Below are 23953 nucleotides of genomic sequence, written 5' to 3'. Positions count from 1 at the left end.
GGAGGGAGGAAGGAATCAAAAGGAAAGGGAAGGGAAGGAAGGGAGGCGGGTGGGCAGGTGGCCTTCACAGGTTTATTTTATTCACTTCTCACAACATCCCTTAGGAGCAGATTCCATTCTGTACCAATATTACAGCTCGGAACCAAAGATTAAAGACGTTCGGTGAGTTGTGGGAGGTCCAGGTAGCACCAGGCTACGCCAGAAAGCACGGGTACCTGACATCAGTGTTCACACTCAAGTGTAGGCACAGAGCAGGGTTTCTTTTAGCTTTGTATCTGTTCTTTGCTCTAGAAACTAGCAAAATTATTCATCATGGCTACCACCTTCATGCCGTAATAGCAAAGACTGACCAGTGAAAAGGTAAAACTATTCAAAATCTATAAGGTAGCAAGTATAAAGGGGAGGAAGGAAAAATCTACTCTTTAATTTTTAATTTTTTTTTTCAACGTTTATTTATTTTTGGGACAGAGAGAGACAGAGCATGAACGGGCGAGGGGCAGAGAGAGAGGGAGACACAGAATCGGAAACAGGCTCCAGGCTCTGAGCCATCAGCCCAGAGCCCGACGCAGGGCTCGAACTCACGGACCGCGAGATCGTGACCTGGCTGAAGTCGGACGCTTAACCGACTGCGCCACCCAGGCGCCCCAAAAATCTACTCTTTAAATATCACATCCATTACAGTTACGCTGCTCAGATGTAGTCTTTTTCCAATACAGGGATTTTTCTTCAAATTCTGCAAAAATCTATGTCAAGTGGGTACTTACTTACTCGAATCACTAGAATATTTAAATCAAGTATGGAGGAACCACTAACACTGGGGTTCTTCTCTTGCCTCCTGCAGAGCTTCCCAGCCAGCCCAGCAACACACGGGGGAGAAAGCCGCTGTATGTTCGTGCGGGCGAGCGTGTCTCCACTGGCGGAAATGTAAACACCACCTTTATTTTCATGGAATCCAGGGAAGGAGATTTTGTTAATCCTCCCACATAAATATGCAGATTTTGTCTTTCCTATGGATACAGTATGTTGTTGAGCACTCTACCCGGGTTTTTTTTTTTTTTTTTTTTTAGAGGAATTCTTATCAGTTTCACGGCACAGGTGAAAGGTCAAGACACATGTAAAAGAAAACAAAAAAAAGCAGAGATTTTTGACCTGAAAATAACATACGTTGGCAAGAAGCAGGCAGTCTGAGAGGATAACATCTGGTTAAACATTCTGAGGGTACATACCAAGGGGGAGGGGCGGCGGAAAGAGACTTTCATCCAGGGTTTAATGTGTAAGTAAATCCAGAGCAAAATAAGGAAAAGCTAGTCATTGACAACACTTCTCCCTAAAGATGCAGGCAAAGGATGACAGGCTTCTTCAATAAGGAAAATCTCTCAACATCTTTAACTCCAGAGCCATTTATAAGTCTTTTTCAAGGTTTCCAGGCTTGTTGGTCTTCTCCCCAAGCCACTTACCGCACACCTACTATGTCCTTACCATCTGGAAGCTGCGGGTCGAATGGAACTCACACTGCATCATATCAAAGAAAATGGGTATGGTGGCTTTGCGCAGTTCTGTCTCAGGAATTAGTGTCATTTCTAGTATCGGGCCGACCATTTCTGGAATGAACTTTATCTTGTGTTGACCTTAAACACAGAAATGCATTACTCAGAACATGTCTTTTAAAAAAAGGATTTTAAAATGCGCTTCAAAGGACCAAACAAAACCACACAGCTTAGTGTGATCCTGAATGCTAGGATACTGGGAATGTGCGTCCATTTCTCATCCGCAGGTATTTTGAATGTGTCCAGCCTTTAGTATAAGAAGTCCAGCCTTTAGTATATTTATTATTGAGAGACACAGCATGAGCAGGGGAGGGGCAGAGAGAGGAGGAGACCCAGAATCCGAAGCAGGCTCCAGGCTCTGAGCTGTCAGCACAGAGCCCGACACGGGGCTCGAAATCACGGACCGCGAGATCGTGACCTGAGCCAAAGCTGGATACTTAACCGATTGAGCCACCCAGGCGCCCCGGAAGTGAACTAGATTCTACATGTTGTAAGGGAAGCTATTAAAGTATCTATCCAATAGAAGGCCTGTAGTCATGACTTATCTGTTATGTAAGACAAATGTCATTTCACAAATAGACAATTATATCACATTGATCAAGGACACGAGCAGCTAACAGTATGCATTAGCTACAGCAGGGCTGGGAGACAGAATACCTGGTAATATCATTTGTGACAACTTGTTATTAACACTAGCAATTTACCCAGAGTTAATCACTCTTACTCATATTTCTACATAATCAGAAAACAGAATGGATCCTCTAAAGAATTTAGTTGGTTTTATTACTCGGCTAATACAGATTTCTGCAAAGAGAACATTAAACAAATTTGGCTATTATAAATAACCACACTTCACAAAGTACATAACCGTCATAATAAAGCCTAACTTAATATATTTCTGAAACTTACATTAAGTGGACACATGCAAAATGTAACCTTCAATAAGGAACTGAATATAATGAAAATCTTACAGGTAATATTTGGACTAAAGGTGCTAATAATGTGATTCTTATCCTTTCCCCAAAATGCTTAATGTCCCTGCAAGGCATGTAACTGTGGCAAAGCATTCTCTTAAAAATGCTATTATGTTCAGTCTCTCAGGTGACACTTTTCTTGTCTTATGCTGAAAAAATGTCAGAGCCAGTGTTTCAGAAAACAGATGATAGTGACACGAAGTCGTTCATCAACACAATTTGAGTGTCACAGAGAGCGCTGTCTGTCACTGCCAGCCCTTACTGCTCTCAGCTGGGAGGAAAGTATAGGGTGGGGACAGGTGGTGGTCGGTGCACAGATTGGAAAAATAAGTGACAGGAACGATGGTTTTCTGATCTTTGATTATTGACCTTCCCAATAACGCAGGAACCTGGCCAGGGGCCAGTGCTGGGCTCTACAGTGATAGCCCCAGGATTTAACCTCTGCAAAAACAAATGGTCCTCAAGGTGGGCAAGACCTGGGTGTCCTCCAGTATTCTTCTTCCCTTTCTTTTAGTCCTGTTTTCTTTTCCTCTTTTTTTTTTTTTTTTTTTTTTGCATTTGCATTTGCATTTGCATTATGGATTTCCCCTGGAGCATCGCTTGCTCAAATTTAATGATGAACTCAGGTTTGGAATCAATGAGGATCAAGGTGACTCTTGCGGTGGTGTAGACTTCAAGAAAAAGAGGATGCGCTTCCGGGGGGGCCCCCCCCTGCTGGGGGCAAAGGAAGAACAAGCTAATTATCAGGTCACAATGGGAATACTTTACCTCGGGTCACCTTGCCAATCTCCTAGCTACAACTCCCAAATTTTTTAAAACCCACCGAGAGTCTTTCTTCGAGTTACAAAACGTGGAGCCTCTCCGTCCCCTCTGGACACTGGGCTGTGCTCTCTCCGGGGATCCAAGTCCTTACCTGGCAACAGTCTCCCCCTGGGTGTTTGGACAACCTCTTTGCAACCGTGAGGGTCCAGAATTCTGGGTCATCAACCCCATTCTAACCCCAGGAAAATCTCCATAGACACAAAGGTAGACGGGGCAAAAATTTCCACCATCCTCCAGAAACTGATGAGGCCTCACTGTATGTGTTTGAATGAAAGCACATCATGTGTCCAGTCCCCAGAATCATCCGCAAAGGGACCCCCTGAACGAAAGCTATTCCGGACCAAACCCGGCTGACACGGATCTCGCTGTGAGCACGCTGGCTCCGGCAGGACCCTCTGCACCGCGCTGGCCCGCCTGCCGCGGGTAATAAACAAAACGGAAGTGGGCGTGGTGCGGGCCACGGTGAGATCAGGCGCTCTGGCCCCTGCTTCCGGGAGCGCACTTTGATACATAACTGAACAGCTCAGTAAATAAGCACATCCCCCCCTTCCGGCCCCCTGCCTCCTTTTTTTTGGACAGAGTGTGCTTTTGATTTCTCCTTTCCGACTCAGAATGTGACAGGTTTGGGAGGGGGAAAAACATGCTGCTCTGTCCCCTGGGGCGGCGCGAGTCTGCGCTTGCATTCAGCCCGGCAGAACAGATCCTTGTCTGAAGCTCTGCTTGGAGGGGAGATCCGAGACCCCCGTCTCCACGTACTGCTTGTATTATATGAAAGACTCCGAGAGGAAACAGTCGCGTGGAGTATTCGGCTTGTTAAAATCGAAAACAAATGGAGACCGGCCTCGAACATTCCCCGAGCAGAGAAAATCGGTTTTGTCATACCAGCAAAGCTTCCTTTAGCTTACTGGGCAAGGCTCACCTGACCGGGGTCACTTCTTGCTTAGGCCTCTGAAAATCATAGGCAAAACCAACACAAACACACACACACACACACACACACACACACACACACACATTTTCCAAGGTTGACATGAGGTAACCACTAACCAATGAAGAGAATTCTAAAACAATAACCAATCACCAATATTATAACCAGTAAATTGTCATTGTTTTCTCACTATATGAGCTTCTAAAAATTTTTTTTTTAGTTTATTTATTTATTTTGAGAGAGAGCACCTGAGTGAGCAAATGGGGGAAGGGCAGAGAGCTAGATGGAGGGAGAGAATCCCAAGCAGGCTCCTTGCTCTAAACATAGAGCCTGACTCCGGGCTGGATCTCACAAACCGCGAGATCGTGACCTGAGCCTAGATAAAGAGCCGAATGCTTAACTGAATGGGCCATCCAGGTGTCCCACTATATAAGCTTCTTTGTAATGATATACCTCTGAGCCTCCTTCCATGTATTAGTTTGAGGGGGCCTTGTCCGCAAACTGTCTCTTTGGTGTGTGCACAATAAAACTTTATTAATTACTGCTTCAGCGATTCAACGATTTTACTGCTGTGATGTGTGAGCTTTTGACGGGCTCAACCCTGACCGAGGAATAGGTGACTGACTGTAGAACGATAAATATATCTGACTTCTATTTTTATTTCCTTCCAGAGTGGGCTAGATCGACCTGCCAATATGTTCCCAAACCTGAGCCTATTAAAAAAAAGAAAAAAAAACCACTGCATAGGAAATAGGTTGTGTACATCCTGGGGAACCGAGATGTGCTGTCATAAACTCCCAGAGTGCTGGCCTTGGCAGGGACGCTCATGGCAGGCTCTCATACCTGAGATTCGCAGCAGGCAAGATCCAGGCCGCCTGAGGTGACCCCATGGAGACATTCTTAGCTGTCTTGAGGGGCTGCTTGGGGCAGACCCTTTGGGCTGCTGACACTTTTATTACTTTTTTTTTTTTTTGACTTCCAAAAAATAATTTAATTATTTTATAAGCGAGGAACCCCATCATGTTGGTGGGTGGTTATTTCTTGCTGTTACCAGATTCTCGCCCCTCACTGACCAATGAGGTCACGGTTTACATTTGACCTCTTGGCCGCTTCTCAGGCCAGAGTCAGTGTTCAATATCCGTGCCTGAAAAGCTGCAAAACACAGGTCTTTTACATTAATCACCACATTCAAATCAGCAACTGCCCAGATGAAATGGGACATTTGCTTTTTCAGTGCATCCTTTTCTACGTTGCAAATCAAAGACTTCCCGCTTGACTCAGCCTGTTTGGAGCATAATGACACATAATGTCAAGGGAACCAACCGCTCCCAAACAGTTTTAAAGATCTGATTTACACCTAAAGGTGCATCCTCTGAAGGTCGAGCCTTCCCCAGGGCCTGGAGTCGGCGTCACAAAGGAGCTCGTATTACCCCGGGCCTATCCTACCTTCCTTCACAGCAATCGTGGAAGGGGACAAAATGAAATGGAGCCACTTTCAAATGGCGGTCGATCTATGGACTGACTACATAGGCGACCAGGAACATAATTTTCGTAGAATGAAAGAGCTGGAAAGGCAGGAGCGCCCATCAGTCAGGTCAGCCATGGTTTGAGCTGAGTTTTGGAGCCCCTTCCATGCTAGCCAGTGACCCTTCAGTGTGGGGAGGGCACACCGAAGAGGGGGGTCCTGGGGGAGCACGAAGGGGCCAGGGTGGGCTGAGTTGGGGCAGCAACTATTTGTCAAGCGAGAAAAAAGCATTTTGATGTGTTAACCATCATTCAGAATATCTGCCAGGGTGGATGCCTCTGGTTATCTGCAATAGTGCAGAAACCATCAAAGCCATTTCAGGACGAAGCAGGCCTGCCATTTGAAACGATACCTAAAACTTTCCCGTGGGGGGAAAACACACAGCTCATAGTTTGCACCTGAGAGATGAAGGCAAACAAGTCACAAGAAGGCGTGGCCGCTCTCCTAGGAAGGGCCTGAGTGCGAGAGGTGGCCTGGGAGGCTCTCAGGCAGAGGGGCGGCAGGTGGAGCTCACAGAACCTGCCCAGGAAGTGCTGGCACCTCCAAAAGCCTTGGCTCCCCTCAGGTCCAGCAGAGGGCAGCTCCCTCCATGCCGTCTCTCTAAACATCCTTTTCTGCCCTGTTCTGGACTGTCTCTCATGGGGCTGCACTTGGCCCCTTCCTGGCGTGGGTTTTGCGGTTGTCTGGCCAATCGGGGCAAGTGACAAATGCATCTGTCCGAGCGTGATCAATTAAAATGAATCACGAATGGCCCTCCTCCCTGTTCCAGAAGCCTTGGCATTTCATTACTGAGATCCGCACATGTATGTGAAGAATTACGGAGCATCAGGACTGGAAGGTTCTTGAAAACCTCAGTCCAACCTCTCCGTCTTACAGCCTGGAAAACCGATGGAAGCCCAGAGAGACTGGGTCATGTGACTGAGGCCACATAGCCAGGCTGAGGCAAGGGAGGAAGGAAACTCCAGTAGGGATTCCTTCCCTCAGAGCCAGGGCTCCTACTCTCTCCTCCGGGGGGATGGAAGTTAGAGCAGGGGCAGGTGGCACCCGGCAGGCTCTGTGTTGGGAGATGTGGGAAGCTCTTGGACAGCCTGGAGCCAGAACTCAGATTCTGGGCATTTGAGCTGCTACAGGAAAGTCACTTGCATTGACACGTCTCCTCAAGCTCCTGAGACCCAAACAGCATGCAGGTGCGTGATGCGTGTCCACTGAGAGCGTGAACGGACGTGGCCGTTCCAGCCAGTTCTTCATCACCACCTGGGAGCTTCTGCGCTGGAGTTTTACTCCTGAGAACCCGGGTGACGCTTCATGTTACACCATACTTCTCAATTTCGATGTTATTAGTATTATACAATACAGTATCTTTTAGTATATTTACGCCAAGGCTTTCCGCATTTATTTTTCTGTGTAAAGACGCATTTGAAAAAGACTCCATCCTTCACGCAAACAGATGGACAAAGGGTATTTGGAAATTCGAACTTCCCCTCGAGATGTGACAGAGCCTTCCTGCACCCATGTTTGCTGACATCCGGGAACTCAAGAAGAATCAGGAGTCGAAGCCTCTGGTGAGGAAATCTGGCTCCGGTTGGAAACGAGCTGCTGAGAACTTGCTGACCGCAAAGCCGGATTACAGGCGTGGCCCTCAACCCCCCACCCCTGTCTGCTCGAAGGGTCCGCAGGAGGGCGATGGGGTCCAGTTCCCCACCTTCACGGAAAACCGTGTTCAGTTTTTATGACCCTGTTTCGTTCTTCCCGTGGAATACGGACACGTCAGGGTATCTTTCTAGCCAAGCTCTCCAGCCACGACATGGAGAGCAGGAATCTATCTAAGTTGCCTCAGCCCTGGGGGAACAAAGGAAACCCAGGTGTCATGGGGCAACTAGAGAGAGAAGTGGAAAGACCCTGCCTCCCTGGAGAGAACAGAGTCACTGGGGAGAGGGGAGATGAGGAGGTCGTCTGTAGCCACCACAGGCTCCATGTGACAAGTTGAGTGGAATAAGCAGGGCCCCGGGCGCTCAGGCAGGAAATGCCACTGAAATCTTGCACAGGACCATCCGTGAGGCCAAAGAAAGATGCCCAGACACCTTGGCACAAAGCAAGCTGAGAGTGGGGACCAGGTGCCAGGAAGAGGTTCATCTCCACTCGGAGAGAGGCTGGGCTCACAGAGGACACATTCGCCTTTAGCGTGATGTCCTCCAGGCCCATCCATGTTTTTGCATATGGCAAGATTTCCTTTTTCTTTTCCTCGTAAATGAAGCTGAATAATACTCCATTGTATAGACATACCACATTTTCTTTATCCATCCAACCATCAATGGACACTTGGGTTGTTTCCATATCTTGGCCGTTGTAAATAACGCTGCAGTGAACATGGGAATACAGATACCTCATCGAGGTTGATTTCAATTTATTTGGAGGTATGCCCAGCAGGGGAGATTGCTGGATCACATGGTAGCTCGATTTTTAATTTTTGAGAAACCTCCATGCTGTCTTCCATAGTTCGTTTTACATTCCCACCAACCCTGAGCAAGTGTTCAAACTTCTGTACATCCTGGCTGACACCTGTTACCTTTTATTTTTTTTTCCATAATAGCCATCCTATTATGGCTGTGACATAATAATCATAACAACCGACAGGTGTGAGGGGACAGCTCACTGCGGTTTTGATTTGCATTTCCCTGATGATGAGTGATGTTGCACATCTTTTCACAAACCTATTGGCCATTTGTATTTCTTCCTTGGAGAGATGTCGACTCAAGCCCTTTGGCCATTTTTTAATTGGGTGTGTTTCGCTATCGAGTTGTAGGAGTTCTTTATCCATTTTGGGAATAAATTCCTTAGCAGATATATGGTTTGGAAACTTTCTCCCATTCCACCCGCTGTCTCTCATTTTGCTGATTGTCTCCTTTACTGTGCCGACTTTTTAGTTTGATGTCATCCTACTTGTCCACTTTTGCTTTTGTTGTCATTTCCAAGAAATCATTGCCAAGTACAATATGAAGGATGGTTCAACATGCACAGATTAACAAAAGTGATATACCGTATTAACAGAATGAAGTATAAAAGTCATATGATTTTTCAGTAGATACAGAAAAAGCATCTGATGAAATTTAACACCCTTTTGTGTTAAAAACTCAACACACTAGATATAGAAGTAACGCACCTTAACATAATAAAGGACACATACGACAAGTCCACAGCTAATATAGTCGGGGGCGAACGACTGAAAGCTTTTCCTGTAAGATCTGGAACACACTTTTCTTCTATGGTTTCTTCTAGAGTTTTGAGGTTTTTGGGGGGGGGGTCTTCTGCTTAAATCTTTAATCCAGGGGCACCTGGGTGGCCCAGTTGGTTAAGCATCCTACTTTGGCTCAGGTCATGATCTCATGGTTCATGAGTTTGTGCCCCCGCGTCAGGCTCTGTACAGATAGCTCAGAGTCTGGAGCATGCTTCGGTTTTTGTGTCTCCCTCTCTCTCTGCTCCTCCTCTGTTCATGTTCTGTCTCTCTCTCTCAAATGTAAATAAAAACAGTAAAAAAAAAAAATAAAATAAATAAGTAAATCATTAGTCCATTACGAGTTGATTTTGGGGTATGATGTAAGACAAGGGTCCAGTTTCATTCTGTTGCATGTGGATATCCTGTTTTTACAACACCATTTATTAAAGTGATGATCCTCTCTCCAGATTCTCAGCTCCCTTGTCAATGCTCAGTGGACTGTGCATGTGCAGGCTTATTTCTGGGCTCTCTATTCTGGTCCATTGGTCTGTATGTCTGCCTTTAGGCCAGTACTACAGTGTTTTGATTCCTGTAGCTGGGTAATATATTTTGAAATTAGGAAGTATGATGCCTCCACTCTTCTTCTTCCTCAGGAGTGTTTTGCCTACATAGGGTCGTTTGTGGTTCCATATGAATTCTAGCATTATTTTTTCAATGTCTGAAAAAATGCCATTGGGATTTTGATGGAGATAACACTGAACCTACAGACTGCTTTGAGTAATATGGACACTTTAACAATATCAAGTCTTCCAATCAACAAAGACGAGATGTCTTTACATTTATTTGTTTTTTTTTTCTTGAATTTCCATCGTTGATAATTTGTACCTTTCAGTGTTCAGGTCTTTCACCTCCTTGCTCAAGGATTTTATTCATTTTGACCCTATTAGAAATGGGATTGTTTTCTTAATGTCCTTTTCAGATAGTTTCTTGTAAGCGTATAGAAATTCAACTGATATTTGTATGTTGATTTTGTGTCTGCAACTTTCCCAAATTTATTAGTTCTAACAGTGTTTGTGGTGGTCTTTAGAGTTTTCTACATAAAAGATCAGGTCCTTGGGGCGCCTGGGTGGTGCAGTCGGTTAAGCGTCCGACTTCAGCCAGGTCACGATCTCGCGGTCCGTGAGTTCGAGCCCCGCGTCGGGCTCTGGGCTGATGGCTCAGAGCCTGGAGCCTGTTTCCGATTCTGTGTCTCCCTCTCTCTCTCTGCCCCTCCCCCGTTCATGCTCTGTCTCTCTCTGTCCCAAAAATAAATAAAAACGTTGAAAAAAAAAACTAAAAAAAAAAAAAAGATCAGGTCTTCTACAAACAGATAATTTTACTTTTTCCCTTGTGGTCTAGATGGCTTTTACTACTTTTTCTTGCCTAATTTCTCTGTCTAGGACTTCCGGTACTATGTTGAATAGGAGTGGTGACAGTGGATCTCCCTGTGTTCCAGATCTTACAGGAAAAACTTTCAGTGGTTCGCCCCCGAGTATATTAGCTGTGGACTTGTCATATGTGACCTTTATTAAGTTAAGATGCGTTACTTCTGTACCTAGTGTGTTGAGTTTTTAACACAAAAGGGTGTTAAATTTCCCCAGATGGGTTTTCTGTATCTATTGAAAAATCATACGACTTTTATACTTCACTGTTAATGCAGTCTATCACTTTTGTTACTCTGTGTATGTTGAACCATCTCAGCATCCCAGGGATAAATCCCATTTGATCACAGGGTATGATCCTATTAATGCACCGCTGACTTTAGTTTGCTAGCGTTTTCTTGAGGATTTTTACATCTACATTCACATCAGAGAGGGTGGCCTAGAGTTTTCCTGTAGTGTCTTTATCTGGCTTCAGTATCAAGGTAGTGCTTGTATCGTAAGATGAGTTTGGAAGCATTCCCTTCTCTTCGATATTTTGGAAGAGTCTGAGAAGGATCGGCATTAATTCTTTTTTACATGTTGGACAGAATTCACCAGTGAAGCTATCTTGTCCCGGGCTTTTCTTTGTGGGAAGTTTTGGATTGTAGATTACCTGACATCTGTCTGTTCAGATTTTCTATATCTTCATAATGCAGTCTTGGTAGGCTGTACGTTTCTAGGAATTTATCGTTTCTTCTAGGCTGTCCAATTTGTTGGCATATAATTACTCACAGTAGTCTCTTTTGATCCTTTTTATTTCTGTGGTATCAGCTGTAATGGTTTTGTTGCACCTCTCACGTTATTTTATTTTATTTTACATTTATTTATTTATTTATTTTTTTATTTAAAAAAAAAATTTTTTTTTTCAACATTTATTTTTGGGACAGAGTGAGACAAAGCGTGAGCGGGGGAGGGGCAGAGAGAGAAGGAGACACAGAATCTGAAGCAGGCTCCAGGCTCTGACCAAGCTGTCAGCACAGAGCCCGACGCGGGGCTCAAACCCACAAACCGTGAGATCATGACCTGAGCCAAAGTCAGACACTCAGCCGACTGAGCCACCCAGGCACCCCTTACCTCTCGTTTTATTTATGTCTTCTCTCCTTTTTTCCTAGTTCATCTAGCTAGAGGTTGGTCAATTTTGTTTATCTTTTCAAAAATCCAACTCTAGTTGTGTTGAATTTTTTTATTGTTTTTCTGTTCTCTATTTCATTTATTTCTGCTCTCATCTTTATTGTTTTCTTCCTTCTGCTGACCTTGGGCTTCATCCTTTTCCTAGTTTCTTGAGGTGTTCAGCTGAGTTATATTTACCAATGAAGCCAACACTAGACCCAACAGACCTAACAGACATATAGAACATTCCACTGAGGAACAGCAGAATAACATTCTGCTGAAAGGCACATGGAACGTTCCTCAGGATATACCACATCTTAGGTCATAAAACAATTCTTAACAAATTTATGGGGGGGCGCCTGGGTGGCTCGGTGGGTTAAGCTTCTGGCTCTTGGTCACAATCTCATGGTTTGGGGGTTCTAGTCCTGCATCCGACTCTGAGCTGGCAGTGGGAGCCAGCTTGGGATTTTCTCTCTCTCTCTTTCTCTCTCCCTCTCTCTTTGCCCCTCTTCCACTCATGTGCTCTGTCTATCTCTTAAAATAAACACATAAATAAACTTTAAAACAACAAAAGCAACAACAAAATTTAAGGAGACTGAAACCAGACCAAGTATCTCTTCCAACTGCCGTGGAATGAAATCAGAAGTCAGTAACAAAAGAAAAATGAGATAACTCACAAATAGTGGAAATTAAAGAGCCTGCTCCTGAAGAAACCAATGGGTCAAAGAAGAAGTAAAACGGGAAGTCAGGAGATATCTTGAAACAAATGAAAGTGACAACAAAATACACCGAGACGTCTGAGGTGCAGCAAAAGCAGCAGCAAGAGGGAAATTTGTAGTGACAAACACCTACGTTAATGTCTCATCTTAAACACAATGATCCCTTGGTGTTTTCACTGTGCAAGTGTGTTATGCTACCACCACCTGGTGGCGCTCTGCCTACATACAAGGTCCGGTTCTGAGTAGGCAAAAAAAAAAAAACCCTTTTGACCTGAGGGTAGAATATGGTAGAATATATTAAACTGAATAGTAAAAGCAGTGACATTGTGACAAGGAGATGAGCTACACGGTTGGATGCCTGAGGAACGGAGGGAATGTTCGTGACTCCCAGAGGCAGCTTCAAGGCAGAGACGTGACGCCCAGAAGCAGCTTCAAGGCAGAGACGTGTTCACCTGACGTCAAGAGGGAGCTCCACGGATGTTTCTATTCGCTCTCCGCCCCCACATCAGATTTTCTTCCCATCTCCTGTTTATGGAAAACAGCTATTGCAAAAGTAGCAATCGCTCTCCGAGGAGGAGAAACGATTCGGATGTTTCGGATACCCGAGCCCCGACAGCCGGGGCCAACGTCATCACCCACCACACATTCAAGACTGCCGCCACGATGTCCGGAAAGCCCCGCTACTCACCAAGGTTGTACCACATGTCTCTGATTTCGAAGCCGATCTGCCTCCTCATGTCTCCGTACCTGAGAACCAAGGACAGGGAAAACGCTGAGTCACCCTTTCGAGCATTTGGAAATCAGACTTAGATTATTTTTAAGCACAACGAAAGTCCCCCATCACTGAGACAAACAAAGACCGTATCGACGCTGTGGCATATTTGCCCCCAAAGGGAACGGAAGGAGGAAGGATCGAGCCAAGGGAGTCTCCCTTTCTCATTACCTCAGCCTCTGGAATGTCCCCCCCCCCACCCCCAACACCCCCATGGGAGTATGGGTGAGGGGGTGGGGAGTAATAGCAGCATTTTCCTTTCTTCAATCTCTAATGGCAAGAGGAGGACCTGGGTCCCTGGCCTAAGGGGGAGCTTGTGTGCAGAGCATCCAGGCACCGCAGACACGAAAGGGCATCCTCCAACCCTGCTCACAAAGCAGCTTTCACACGTTAAAATTAAGCCCTGGCGTGGACACAAGAGCAGGGGAGGCCTCTCCCAAATATCCCTATGGAAGGGCTTTGCACCAAAAGAGGTCAACAAATATTACCCTGTCTTTTGTTTATCAAGGAAAATAAATGCTAATTTCCCTTCTACCCGGTCAGCAGAAGAGGTGTGTGTTTTGTGAGAAAACAGGACGTGAGGCTTCGGAAGATAAACATTTATTAGTTTGTGAGCAATTTAACTTTTTCCTTTATTGCCTAAAGAAAAAAAAAGCCTGATCATATTAAAAATAGTCATTTGCAAAACGATCGTAGAGTACGACAGTAGAGCAGCTGGGTCATCAAGCCGCTCTGTTGGTCCTCACATCAGCTGATGTGGAAAGGAAAAGCTGTGTGTACAGATGACCCGGTTGTGGCTCCAACAGCAAAGATCCTCCCGGTAAATCATCAACTGCAGTAGGCTGCCCCCTTATAGAAGTCTCCGGTGCCCTAAGCACACATCTGTCACTTCCGGCCGGAGAGGGCTGTAGGCTCAGACTCTCAACCAGGGAAGCCTGCCCTGGAAGCCCCTTCACAGAAGTCGACCCGGGGGCACAGCGCTTGTCCGGGTGCCACAGCCCACTGTACAGACAAGAACTGAGCTGGGAGCGTCAGCCCCTTCCCACGAGGACAAGCTTGTCCTCTGATGTCGATGAGTTACCTTCCTGCCCAGCCTGACAACCGGGTGAGTGCTGATGTGGGTGAATTCGGTGAGTGAGACAGGGGGGATCTTGGCCAAGGAATGCACCTGTCCCCACTGCCCCAGTGAGGAGCGGCCCATCCGCTGACAGCAAAGATACTGGACCGAGTCCGTGGGTGACCAGAGAGCATCCTTCCATGCCCAACTGGAGCCCCAATCGCCCAAGGTGTGTATGATCTAAGCCCCGTTCAGCTGTGCACCCTGTCCGGGCTTGTAGATCCAGCTTCCCGATCCCCATTTTTGCTCCCGCACAAATGACGAAGGGCCCCGGCAGCCGCTGCGGCCCAGACCCGGAGACAGTGGGGCCGGCTGGCACCCTCCTGGCATCTACCCGGAAAGAGCACCGCGGAGCGTAAAGCCATACTCATGCCCGGTGCTGCTGCCGCCTCCTGAGGCTGCGAGCATCTCGCTGTGCGGGTGGATGATCACCTCTCAGGGAGCAGGCATCTGGGGACCCCGGGAGCTCGGCATTGCAGGCAGGACCCCGGGAACATAGAGACCCCCCCCCCTCCCCTGCCAGCACGAGTTCAGAGCCCCCAGAGGTGGTGAGACCTGGTCACAGCGGCTGGCCTGCCACTGCCTGACTCAAGCTTTAAATACTCTTCTAACAGCCAGGGGACTCCCTCTCCTCCCGAGGTAATAGCTCTCACACAACAAGAAAGGCCAAAACGCCAGGCGGCTGGGACCATTCGGGAGTGACCCGATGTCTCGTGACCTACAGTCACCCGCCACTTCTCCAGAGCTGAGGCCGACCCCTGGGTGCCAGGGGGCCCACGCGGAGAGGGAGCCCCCGCCGCTTCTGCCTCCTCTCCCTGCGCATCACCTCTCCTTATGGTGCCCACAGCGGGTGAGACGGTCATGATGCCTCGTTTGCGTTTCCCAGTTACGCTGTCCTGTCTCGGATGTGGAGGACCATGTGCCTTCACGGAATTTGAGGGCAGGATATCGGCAGAGATCCAGGAGCACATCCCTCAGCGGAGGCAGCTTAATCTCTACACATCTTCGGGTAACCGCCCGGTAGGGTCACGGCTGTCACCAGAACTCAAGGGGGGGTTCCCGGAGCGTTTGTACCTTCCTCCTGAGGAGGAGAAAGCAGCAGTCCTCGGGGATGTCGGGGCTAACGCTCCTTACCTGGGAGCAGACCGGGGCTGGCGGCCTTGTGGGTCACAACCAAGGTCATGTCTAGCAGCCTACACGGGAGGGAGCGGAACCAGTCCTGGAGGGGGGAGCTAGAGGGCTCGGCCGAGTCACAGGCAAGGAGGGAAGAAAAAGATCCCGAGAGTCGGACCCCAAGCCCCGCGCCTCGCCCCGCAGCACTCATCGCGAGGGCCCGCAAGTGCGGGCGTCCCTGACCGCACGGCACGGCGCTCTGTCACGTCCCGCCAAGGGCCCTGGTTTCATCGGACTCCGGCAGTAAGACTACGGGGTGAGCAAAGGGACGCTGCTGCAGCCCCCTTTCCACCGAGGAAGCAAAGGTTCCCGGTGGTGAATGGACCAGCCGGACAGCAGCACGGAGCTGGGGTCACCCGGCACCGCCCCCCACGGCCCGGCCGCCCGTGCCCACCCCCGGGAAAGGGAGCACCTCCAAACTGCCAGCGGGGCCCCCAGCAGACAATCCCCCCACAGCCCAGGTAGACACAGGGTCCCCCACCAGGCCTATTGCTCTGACCTAAAATAGCAGGAACCCGATCTCTGAGGCCTTATCTCAGTCTCTGGTTTCGGGAGTCTTCACCCCAAGGGACAGAAAACCCACTGCCCACCACAGACAGTCCAGCCTTGGGGATGAGGCTGACCTGAGCCCAAACAGAAGCACACTGGGCAAGTCACCTGGCCACTCTGACCCTCAGTCTCCTCTTCTGCAGTCCTGGGATAATGATGTATGATGTTTACCTCCCAGGATTTTTTAAGAATGAGAGAGATAAGGCCCTCATATGTCCTAGCAAGTACTCGAGCCACGCTAGGTGCTTCCTTTACAAGCTCAGGCTAGGCCTCATACGGCAGCCCCCTCATGGTTACAATGGCCATTTAAATTGATTCATTCGGGGAGGGTTACTCATTGATTCATTAATTACCGAATGCTTACTAGAGGCCAGGCACAGAGCTAATATGAGAATATTAATATCATAGGCAGAACAAAGTCCACAATTACCCTCTGATGTGAAGGAGGAAAGATGTAATCCAGTCAGAGGGGAAGGAAGAGCATTCCAAGCAGAGGCGTCAGCAGGTGCAAATGCCCCGTGGCAGAGCAGGCTAGGTGATTATATTGACCAAGTAGGAAAAGTGGCTGGAGGACAGGGAGCCTGCTCCTTCCCCTTAAGAGAACAAGGGGGGAAAAAAAGAAAGAACAAGGGGATGCAGTCTGAACAAAGGCCACAGAGGCAGCTTTTTAAAGTTTATTTATTTATTTTGAAAGAGAGAGAGAGAGAGAAAGCAGAGGAGGGGCAGAGAGAGAGGGAGACAGAATCCCAAGCAGGCTCCGAATGGTCAGCATGAAGCCCAATGTGGGGCTCAAATTCACAAACCATGAGATCATGACCTGAGCTGAGAAACCAAGAGTCAGATGTTTAACCGACTGAGCCACCCAGGCACCCCCACAGACAGTTTTTTAAAGTTTAAGTTTCGGGGCACCTGGGTTTACTGACTCTTGGTTTCTCAGCTCAGGTCATGATCTCACGGCTGCATGAGTTCAAGTCCCGCATCGGCCTCTGTGCTGCCAGGGCAGAGCCTGCTTGGGATTCTCTGTCTCCTTCTCCTTCTCCGTCCCTCCTCCATTCATGCTGTCTCTTGCCTCTCTCAAAGCCAATAAATAAACTTTAAAAAAATTATGAGAGAACAAAGTTTAAGCTTCAAAATATTTTTGAAATAAGAAATGCGTTTTACTTTACTAACCAGCACACATATAAATATATGTGTACAAATGGCGTATGAAGTGGTAACCTCACTACCTTCGTGGTCTCCATGAAGTATGGCCTCCAAATAAGTCTGTTGGGCATGACTGTCGGTTGAACCGTGTCATCCATAAGAACGTGTAGAGGTCCTGGCCCCCAGAACCTGAGAACGCGACCTTATTTGGAAACAGGGTCTTTGCAGATGTCATCTGCTAAGATGACATCATACTTGATTGAGGAGGTCAGAGGGAGGTTAGGTCCCAGGACAGGTGTCCTTACAAGGGGAAGGAGATTTGGAGACACGGGGAAGGAGGCCACCTGAAGACAGGGGCAGAGTTGGGAAGGGTGCAGCCGAGGCCAAGGAGCACCAGGGAGCACCAGGGCCTGGGGACAGCCACCTGATGCAAGAGAGGCACAGAACAGGCTCTCCATCTGAGCTTCCAGAATGAGCCAAGTCTGCCCACCCCCTGATTTGGATTCCTAGCCTCCTGACGTGGGACAATAAACTTCAGGAGTTTCGAGCCACCCGGTGCGTTAACTACGAGGGTGGATGACCGCGGGAAATGAGTGTGATGACCATTAAGATGCCATCCTGGCTCGAGGAAGGGCTGAGATGCACAGCTGAGAAAACGGCCTTCTGAAGGAGGGAGAGTGGAGTAAGAAGTCCCAAGAGCAAGGCTCAAGGAGCCCAGCCACCAAGTGAATGGCCCGACGGAGGACCAGGAGCCTGACAAGGAACAGTGAGGCCAAAAAGGAGGAAGCAGGTCGACATTCGTCCTGAGAACGAATGAAAGAGACAGATCGGTGTTAGGAGCGGGCGGAGGTTGAGGAACGGAGACAGATGTGGAGGCCGCTGGAGGGAGATGATGGGCCAAGCGGGACATTTGAACGCTGAATCCCTGAGGGAGGCAAGAGGAGGTGGGACCCCAGCAGCGACCAAGGGAATAAAGCTCATGACACACAGGGCTCGGACGTGCCACGGTGCCCGGTGCCACAGGAGTTCTACCATGTTCAACGGAGCACGGTATCACTCGGGCGTGGGGAACACGTGCCCCCTGCCAACAGGGACTCGGCACAGGGCCACCGTTTGTTACGTCTGTCTCCCCGGGCCCCTGGCTAACTCAGTTCACAGCGAATTTATTCTGAATGATCAGAGTCTCTCACAAAATGAGCACAGACACAAGTTATACTTTTTCTGAACTATTTCTTGTCACAATCTGGAGTGCAAACACAGCTTCGGGATTAGGTCACGTTGCAAAATGGGGCTTGTCACAGCTTTATTTCCCTCCAGTTTCCCTAAGAGCAACGTCTGTAGTTTGACCTAACACATGCACATCTCAGAGCCCCGCGTGGAGATATTTGTTTACGGGGTGTCTCATTCTGGGTGTGAACCTGCTTGGGGTTCTCTTTCTCCCTCTCTCTCTCTTTCTCTCTCTCTCCCTCTGTCCCTTCCCCACTCATGCTGTCTCTGTCTCTCTCAAAGAGAAAAAAAATAAATAAATAAATAAACTTTAAAAAAATATATAAAAAAATAAAGTTTAAGTTTCAAAATATTTTTGAAGAAATAGGTTTTACTTTACTAATCAACACACATATAAATATATGTGTACAAATGTTTTATGAAGTAGCAACCTTACTACCTTCATGGTCTCATGAGGGTGCAACGGGTGGAGGGCAGATCTCTATCATAAAGATCGAGAAGCAGCATGGAAAACAACTGGGGAGAGGGTCTTCACGGAACCTGCGTTACAGGTTCAAATGCACTGGCCTGAGGTTGGCCTTCAAATGTTACTCTCTTGGGCTGAAACTTTTAAGTGAGCACCTTGTGCTTAGAAATGCCGGACGCCCAATTCCTGAACCCCCTTTCTCTTCCAGGACAAAGACTGGTCCTGAACACAGGAGCCTGTCTGTAGTCACAGGTCACGTTGTCACATGCCAGGACACATGTGTCCTGTGCACTAAAATGGCCAAGCTGGCTGCTAATCAAAAATAAACTCCTTTACATCTGACTCATATTGCCTGAGTCCCAATAATGTTGAAGATCGGGGTGGGGGGGGTGGGCTGGGCGAGGGACAGATGATGGTCAGGTTTCGCATGTCCTCTGTGGGCAGTCACTAGCAACAAGGATGTCTGAAGGCTGAGTCAGTTAAATTTTCTTATGATACACTTTGGTTCCTAGCGGTTATTTATTTTGTGATTCACTGGAAGATCTCATAGTCAATCTGGGTTTGACATAATCAGTTCTCTGCGTGGTATGGCCCATTATTTTACGTTACCCCCATGCACTTTGGGGAATGTCTCTGGAACAAATATCCTAATTATCTCCCCAACCCCCGTCATCGGGAGGATGGAGAGCTTAACAAGCGGGAATGAACAGGCTGATCTTTGGACACCGGGATTTTCTATCGTTCTGGGCCACAACGCCGTGAACCAGGCAGAAAGGAGCTGCTGAAGGCACAGAGGGAGAGGAGGGTTGGTGGGGGTGTACAGGTGCGGGGGGAGGGGCTCCACAGAGAAGCCTTCACTCAGATGCATTTGGCTGGATTCAGGAACCCTAGAGCAGTAGACAGACCCCAATGGAGGCGGCCAGCGGCTATTAAATGGACGTGGCATCACTCCACCTTCGAAGCCCATGGTTCCCCCTAGAAAAAGACAGCCTTGCTCATCACACTGCACTGTGCTCTGTGTCAGCACCCAGCCTTGTGCTCGGACCCATAGGGTCAGCTCCCACATCACTGGGCCTCACGCTCTCCCCCAAGCCCTCCGGGCCTGGCCACCCACCTCTGCTTCAGTAACCCACAGCATCTCTTTGTTCATAGATCAGGCCATGCCCTTTGGGACTTGAGGACCCTTGTGGGGACTGGCCGTTCATTGACCCACGGCTCGGTGAGCCAACCTGGTAATCTGGCTGCTCCTTTGCCACGCAGCCTGGGATCCCCTCCTGCCAGAGGCCTTGGGCTCCCCACGTTGGCTCCTAGTTGCCAATGTCCAGGCTGTCACGGCACCCTGGGGGTCCCCAGCACCAGGACCCTGAGTGCAGAGCAGGTACTCAATCCCTTTGCACTAGCACAATTTTAAGCAGATTAAAACGGTTCTGGGTCCTGGGAAAATGTAAGCATTTGGGTAGGATGCCTTTAAATATGTCTTATGTAGATTTTGGTACTTAGCAATAAACTTGCAGCTAGATTATAAAGTGTTTAAGGTACAGAAAGAGGCACGAAAAATACAACAAACATGGGTGAACCTGCCACACACGTTAGCCACACAGCCTCACGGGCCACGGGCGCTTGCCTCAGACACAGAGAACACCTGTCCTTGGTGGCCTATGACGGCCACACGCTGAGCTTAGGCCCCTGGGAGAGGGCCCCTCAGGCTGCACAGGGGCTGAGGCAGTCCTGCCAGAGTCTTGCAAAGACAACTACTAAAATGCTTGGGAGTTTTTCCCTTGGGGAATCTATGAGAAAATTTCAAAGGGAAAATCCGGAGTCTCTTATCGCCACGGTTATGAGAAAGAGAATGCTCAATTCAGAAGCCCTGTCGGCTCTGGAAGGGGAGACACCAGCTGGCCGTGTTTAATTTTCCTTGGCTTTGAAGCCTCTAAATGCACATAGCTATGTGAGAAGCAAAGGTTTTCTTTGGCGGCCGAGGCCCTGTGTGGTTAATGCATTTATTGACGTTGCTCTAGCTTAGAATGTTAACATTCACACACCAAAAGGGGGCCCAGTGCAGAGCCACCCCTTTCTGGTCTGGAGAAGGCTCAGAACCAATTGTTTTACGCTAAAAACCTCAAAGGAGATGCCAGCTCTTTTAAGCCAGATTTCTGGGTTCCATTCCCTTCTTCTCCTGCAGGCATCTTGAAGGGTTGGCCATGCTGTGCGCTTGGCAAAGAATGGATTCTGCTGTCGGCTGGAGCTGGGTTTGGATTCCTGCCTCACTGCGCAGTGAGCCCCGTCCGTACACACAGGTGGATTCACCTGCTGTGGGCCAGCTTTCCTTCTGCAGGACTGGATGACAAGGCGTCCCAGGCATCCAGGGCTGGCTGTGAAGGAGTTGTGTGGTACTCAGAGCGGGCCAGTTTTTTCTGCTGCTACTATAGAAAGTTCCACCAGGAGAGCATTTAAACCACAGGAGAGCCGCATCTACCAGTCGCCAGCCCTGATTTTATAGGAGCCCTGAGATGATGCTAACTAGGCAAAGCGGAAGCTTGCCTATTGAGCTGGTCCGCAGAAGGCACTGCCCGATTTCGGTCCCTGGGCCAAGCCTAGCAGTCTCACCCCACGTTGGCTCCGAGTAGGCCGACTCTGCTGCTAACAGGCCTTCCCAGGAGTCCCCAGTGGCCACCCGCTTGGCCTACACCTTCTGGAACCTTCCTCTTTTCTGAACACCGAACACGTGTCTACATCAACGGTCAACGGACAGGAGCCACCCAGCTGAGAAAGCCTGAAGGAATGATGGCCGGCTGGGAGTCGACCTTTCTGTAGATGGCACAAGGAAAGGATAGAAGGTTCTAAGAGCGGCGCAGGTAAACGTCCTGGGCTCTGAACTGCCAGGGTCAGAATGACCAGGTGGGTGGCACTGGCCATGTGGCTTCACCTTCCTCATCTGTGAAGTGAGGATGATAAGAGAACCCGATGAATAGGTTTTGTTTTGCTTTTAATGATTATACATGAAAAATGCACACGGAGTGCTCAGCAAGTCACTGGCATGTAGTACGCATTCGGTACATATTTGCTGATAAAATTCTTACTCTCCAGGGATGATGTGCTTTCGACATGGCCGGCACGCGAGATACATGCTCACAGGCCATGAGGAGCACTGAACAGCTGTCACCTTCTGAGACTCCCTCTGGAATAGCTAACATCAGGGAGTAGCACAGGGTCGGCAAAGCCTTGGAACAGTCAACGTGAAGCCGAGGCATTACGAAATGACTCACGGAAACGGGTGACGTGGAAACACGGGAGCGATCGGAGAACTCTTCTCAGAAGTCCTTACGAAAGGGGCGCTCCGCAAAGAGAGAAGTCGGCGAAATTGAGGCAGAAAGAGGGGAGGCGAGACCCTCAGGGCACCCAAAGTTTGGAAAGAAAGCACGCAAGAGCTCTTTTCTTTGTCCTGGACCAGTAGCCATGAACGATGCAAGGACCGAGGCAGGCACCCGAGAGGTCTGTTAGTGTGATCCAAGGGCTGGCTCAGCCCGTCGGACCTCCTACCTGGAGCACGAGAGGGGGAACCTCTTGCAAAGAAGGAAACCGGGAAGCTCTCACCCCAAAGGAGTTCTTCAACAACCTCAACTGTGCCAAGAGCTTGCATTAGAAGCTTCCTTTTTCGAAGGAGCATTGCAGAATTGGGCAATAAAGAAAACCATGTGTGCAATGACATCGGCAAAGTGCGTGGCAAAAGCAGCTATCTCCCAAAACTCCCATTCTGTGCGGTGCTAGTGGTGGTGGACACTGACTCTGAACTCACCAGGATGAACCCTGCAATTTTAGACCTTGATTCATGGGTTAGAAGACGCAATACCAGATTCATGATTTGAAACCACCCTTTCATTACACCATGATTACATCTCAGTTTGCATACCAAGACGACGTGGAAATTATGCAGGCTCCTGCCCATGACCTCGCAGACTTACTTGTTAAGGATTTTGGCTCTCTTTGCGCTCGAAAAATTCTCCAGTTGCAAGGACTCTTGAGTGAGGAAAGCGACAGCCAGGTGAAAGTAGTTGTTCCAGAGCTGAAAACCAAAAAGGCGGAGACACTGAGGTGCTGAACAGCTTAATAACCCTCTGAGACATTCCTCATTTGCCCCGCACACACCTCTGAGATGTTTAGAAACCCGTGGTCACCTGTACACACGGCTAACCAGCCACCCAAGGTGTGGTTCCGAGCTGGGCGTGGGCACTGAGGTCACGGTGCACGTGCTCAAAACCCGGGTCTACCACCTCCCTGAACAACTAACTTAACCTCTCGGTGCCTCAGTTTCCCGAGAGGTAGAGTGGGAATTTAAGTAGCACCCATCTCATAGAGCTGTCAGAGAATCGAAGGAGTATATACGTGCAAAGCCATTGGGTGGTGCCCCGCACGCAGTAAGAACGTAATAATGTTGGCTCTTACTGCTATGTGCCATTGAGCCCCTTACTTAATAATATGTAGATTTCGCCCCACGTCAGGCTCTGTGCTGACAGCTCAGAGCCTGGTGCCTGCTTCGGATTCTGTCTCCCTCTCTCTGCCCCTCCCCCACTTGTGCACCCTCTCTCTCCAAAATAAACATTAAAAAATATTTTTAAATTAACATATAGATTTCTCTAATTGTATACAAACACTAGAAAACTAAGGAGGAGAGATGCAAAAAATCCAACATTTTGTATTCCAAAGACTTATAGACCATGTGGCTGAACAGACAATTCAGAAATGACTTTGCTATAAAGCTCCACACAGTGGAAGGCGTGTGTACTTTAACACGGTAACCTGGACATGCTGTCATAAAAGCGTCATTGTGGGTAGATTCCTAAAACATGGAACTAATGCCCCCTGGTCATGTCAATGCTTAAGACCAGCTCAAGAACATTAAAATGAAGAATTCTTGGAGCACAAATGGGGATGACTCAGACATACTCTTCTACCCACCGGGCTTGTGCCAGAGGACAGACTGTGGGGCCGGGGCGGCGGGGGCAGGATTCCACCTGCTCCCGGTGGGAAAGAGCTTGGACACACTTCTCATCACACGTCCAAGCTCGAAGGGCCTTCGTAGTCTTTGGAAGAAATTTGTGGGTGCTGGTTTTCTCATTTACAAAACGGGGATAATATTTATTCTATCAAATGAGATTGTTGCAAAAGTTTATATAAAAATAAGGTGTTAACAGTACTGACTCTATTTT

The 23953-nt window shown here is 48.4% G+C and overlaps 1 protein-coding gene across 1 annotated transcript in view; it reads right to left on the bottom strand.

Annotated features, from left to right (window-relative positions):
* DOCK1 (dedicator of cytokinesis 1) overlaps positions 1 to 23953 on the bottom strand; it is a 473828-nt gene that overhangs the window by 79281 nt on the left and 370594 nt on the right. Inside the window, exons 32-34 of the mRNA XM_040486934.1 lie at positions 22709 to 22809; positions 12988 to 13046; positions 1480 to 1628 (exon numbers count right to left, since the gene is read on the bottom strand). Of these exons, the coding sequence (XP_040342868.1) occupies positions 1480 to 1628; positions 12988 to 13046; positions 22709 to 22809 (309 nt within the window). The remainder of the gene's footprint in view (positions 1 to 1479; positions 1629 to 12987; positions 13047 to 22708; positions 22810 to 23953) is intronic.

Source organism: Herpailurus yagouaroundi, unplaced genomic scaffold, assembly GCF_014898765.1.
Source record: "Herpailurus yagouaroundi ecotype Mexico unplaced genomic scaffold, PumYag 163, whole genome shotgun sequence".
In the NCBI taxonomy this organism is placed as follows: domain Eukaryota; kingdom Metazoa; phylum Chordata; class Mammalia; order Carnivora; family Felidae; genus Herpailurus; species Herpailurus yagouaroundi.
Note: the sequence above shows the minus strand (reverse complement) of the source record. Positions and strands in the feature narration are given on the sequence as shown.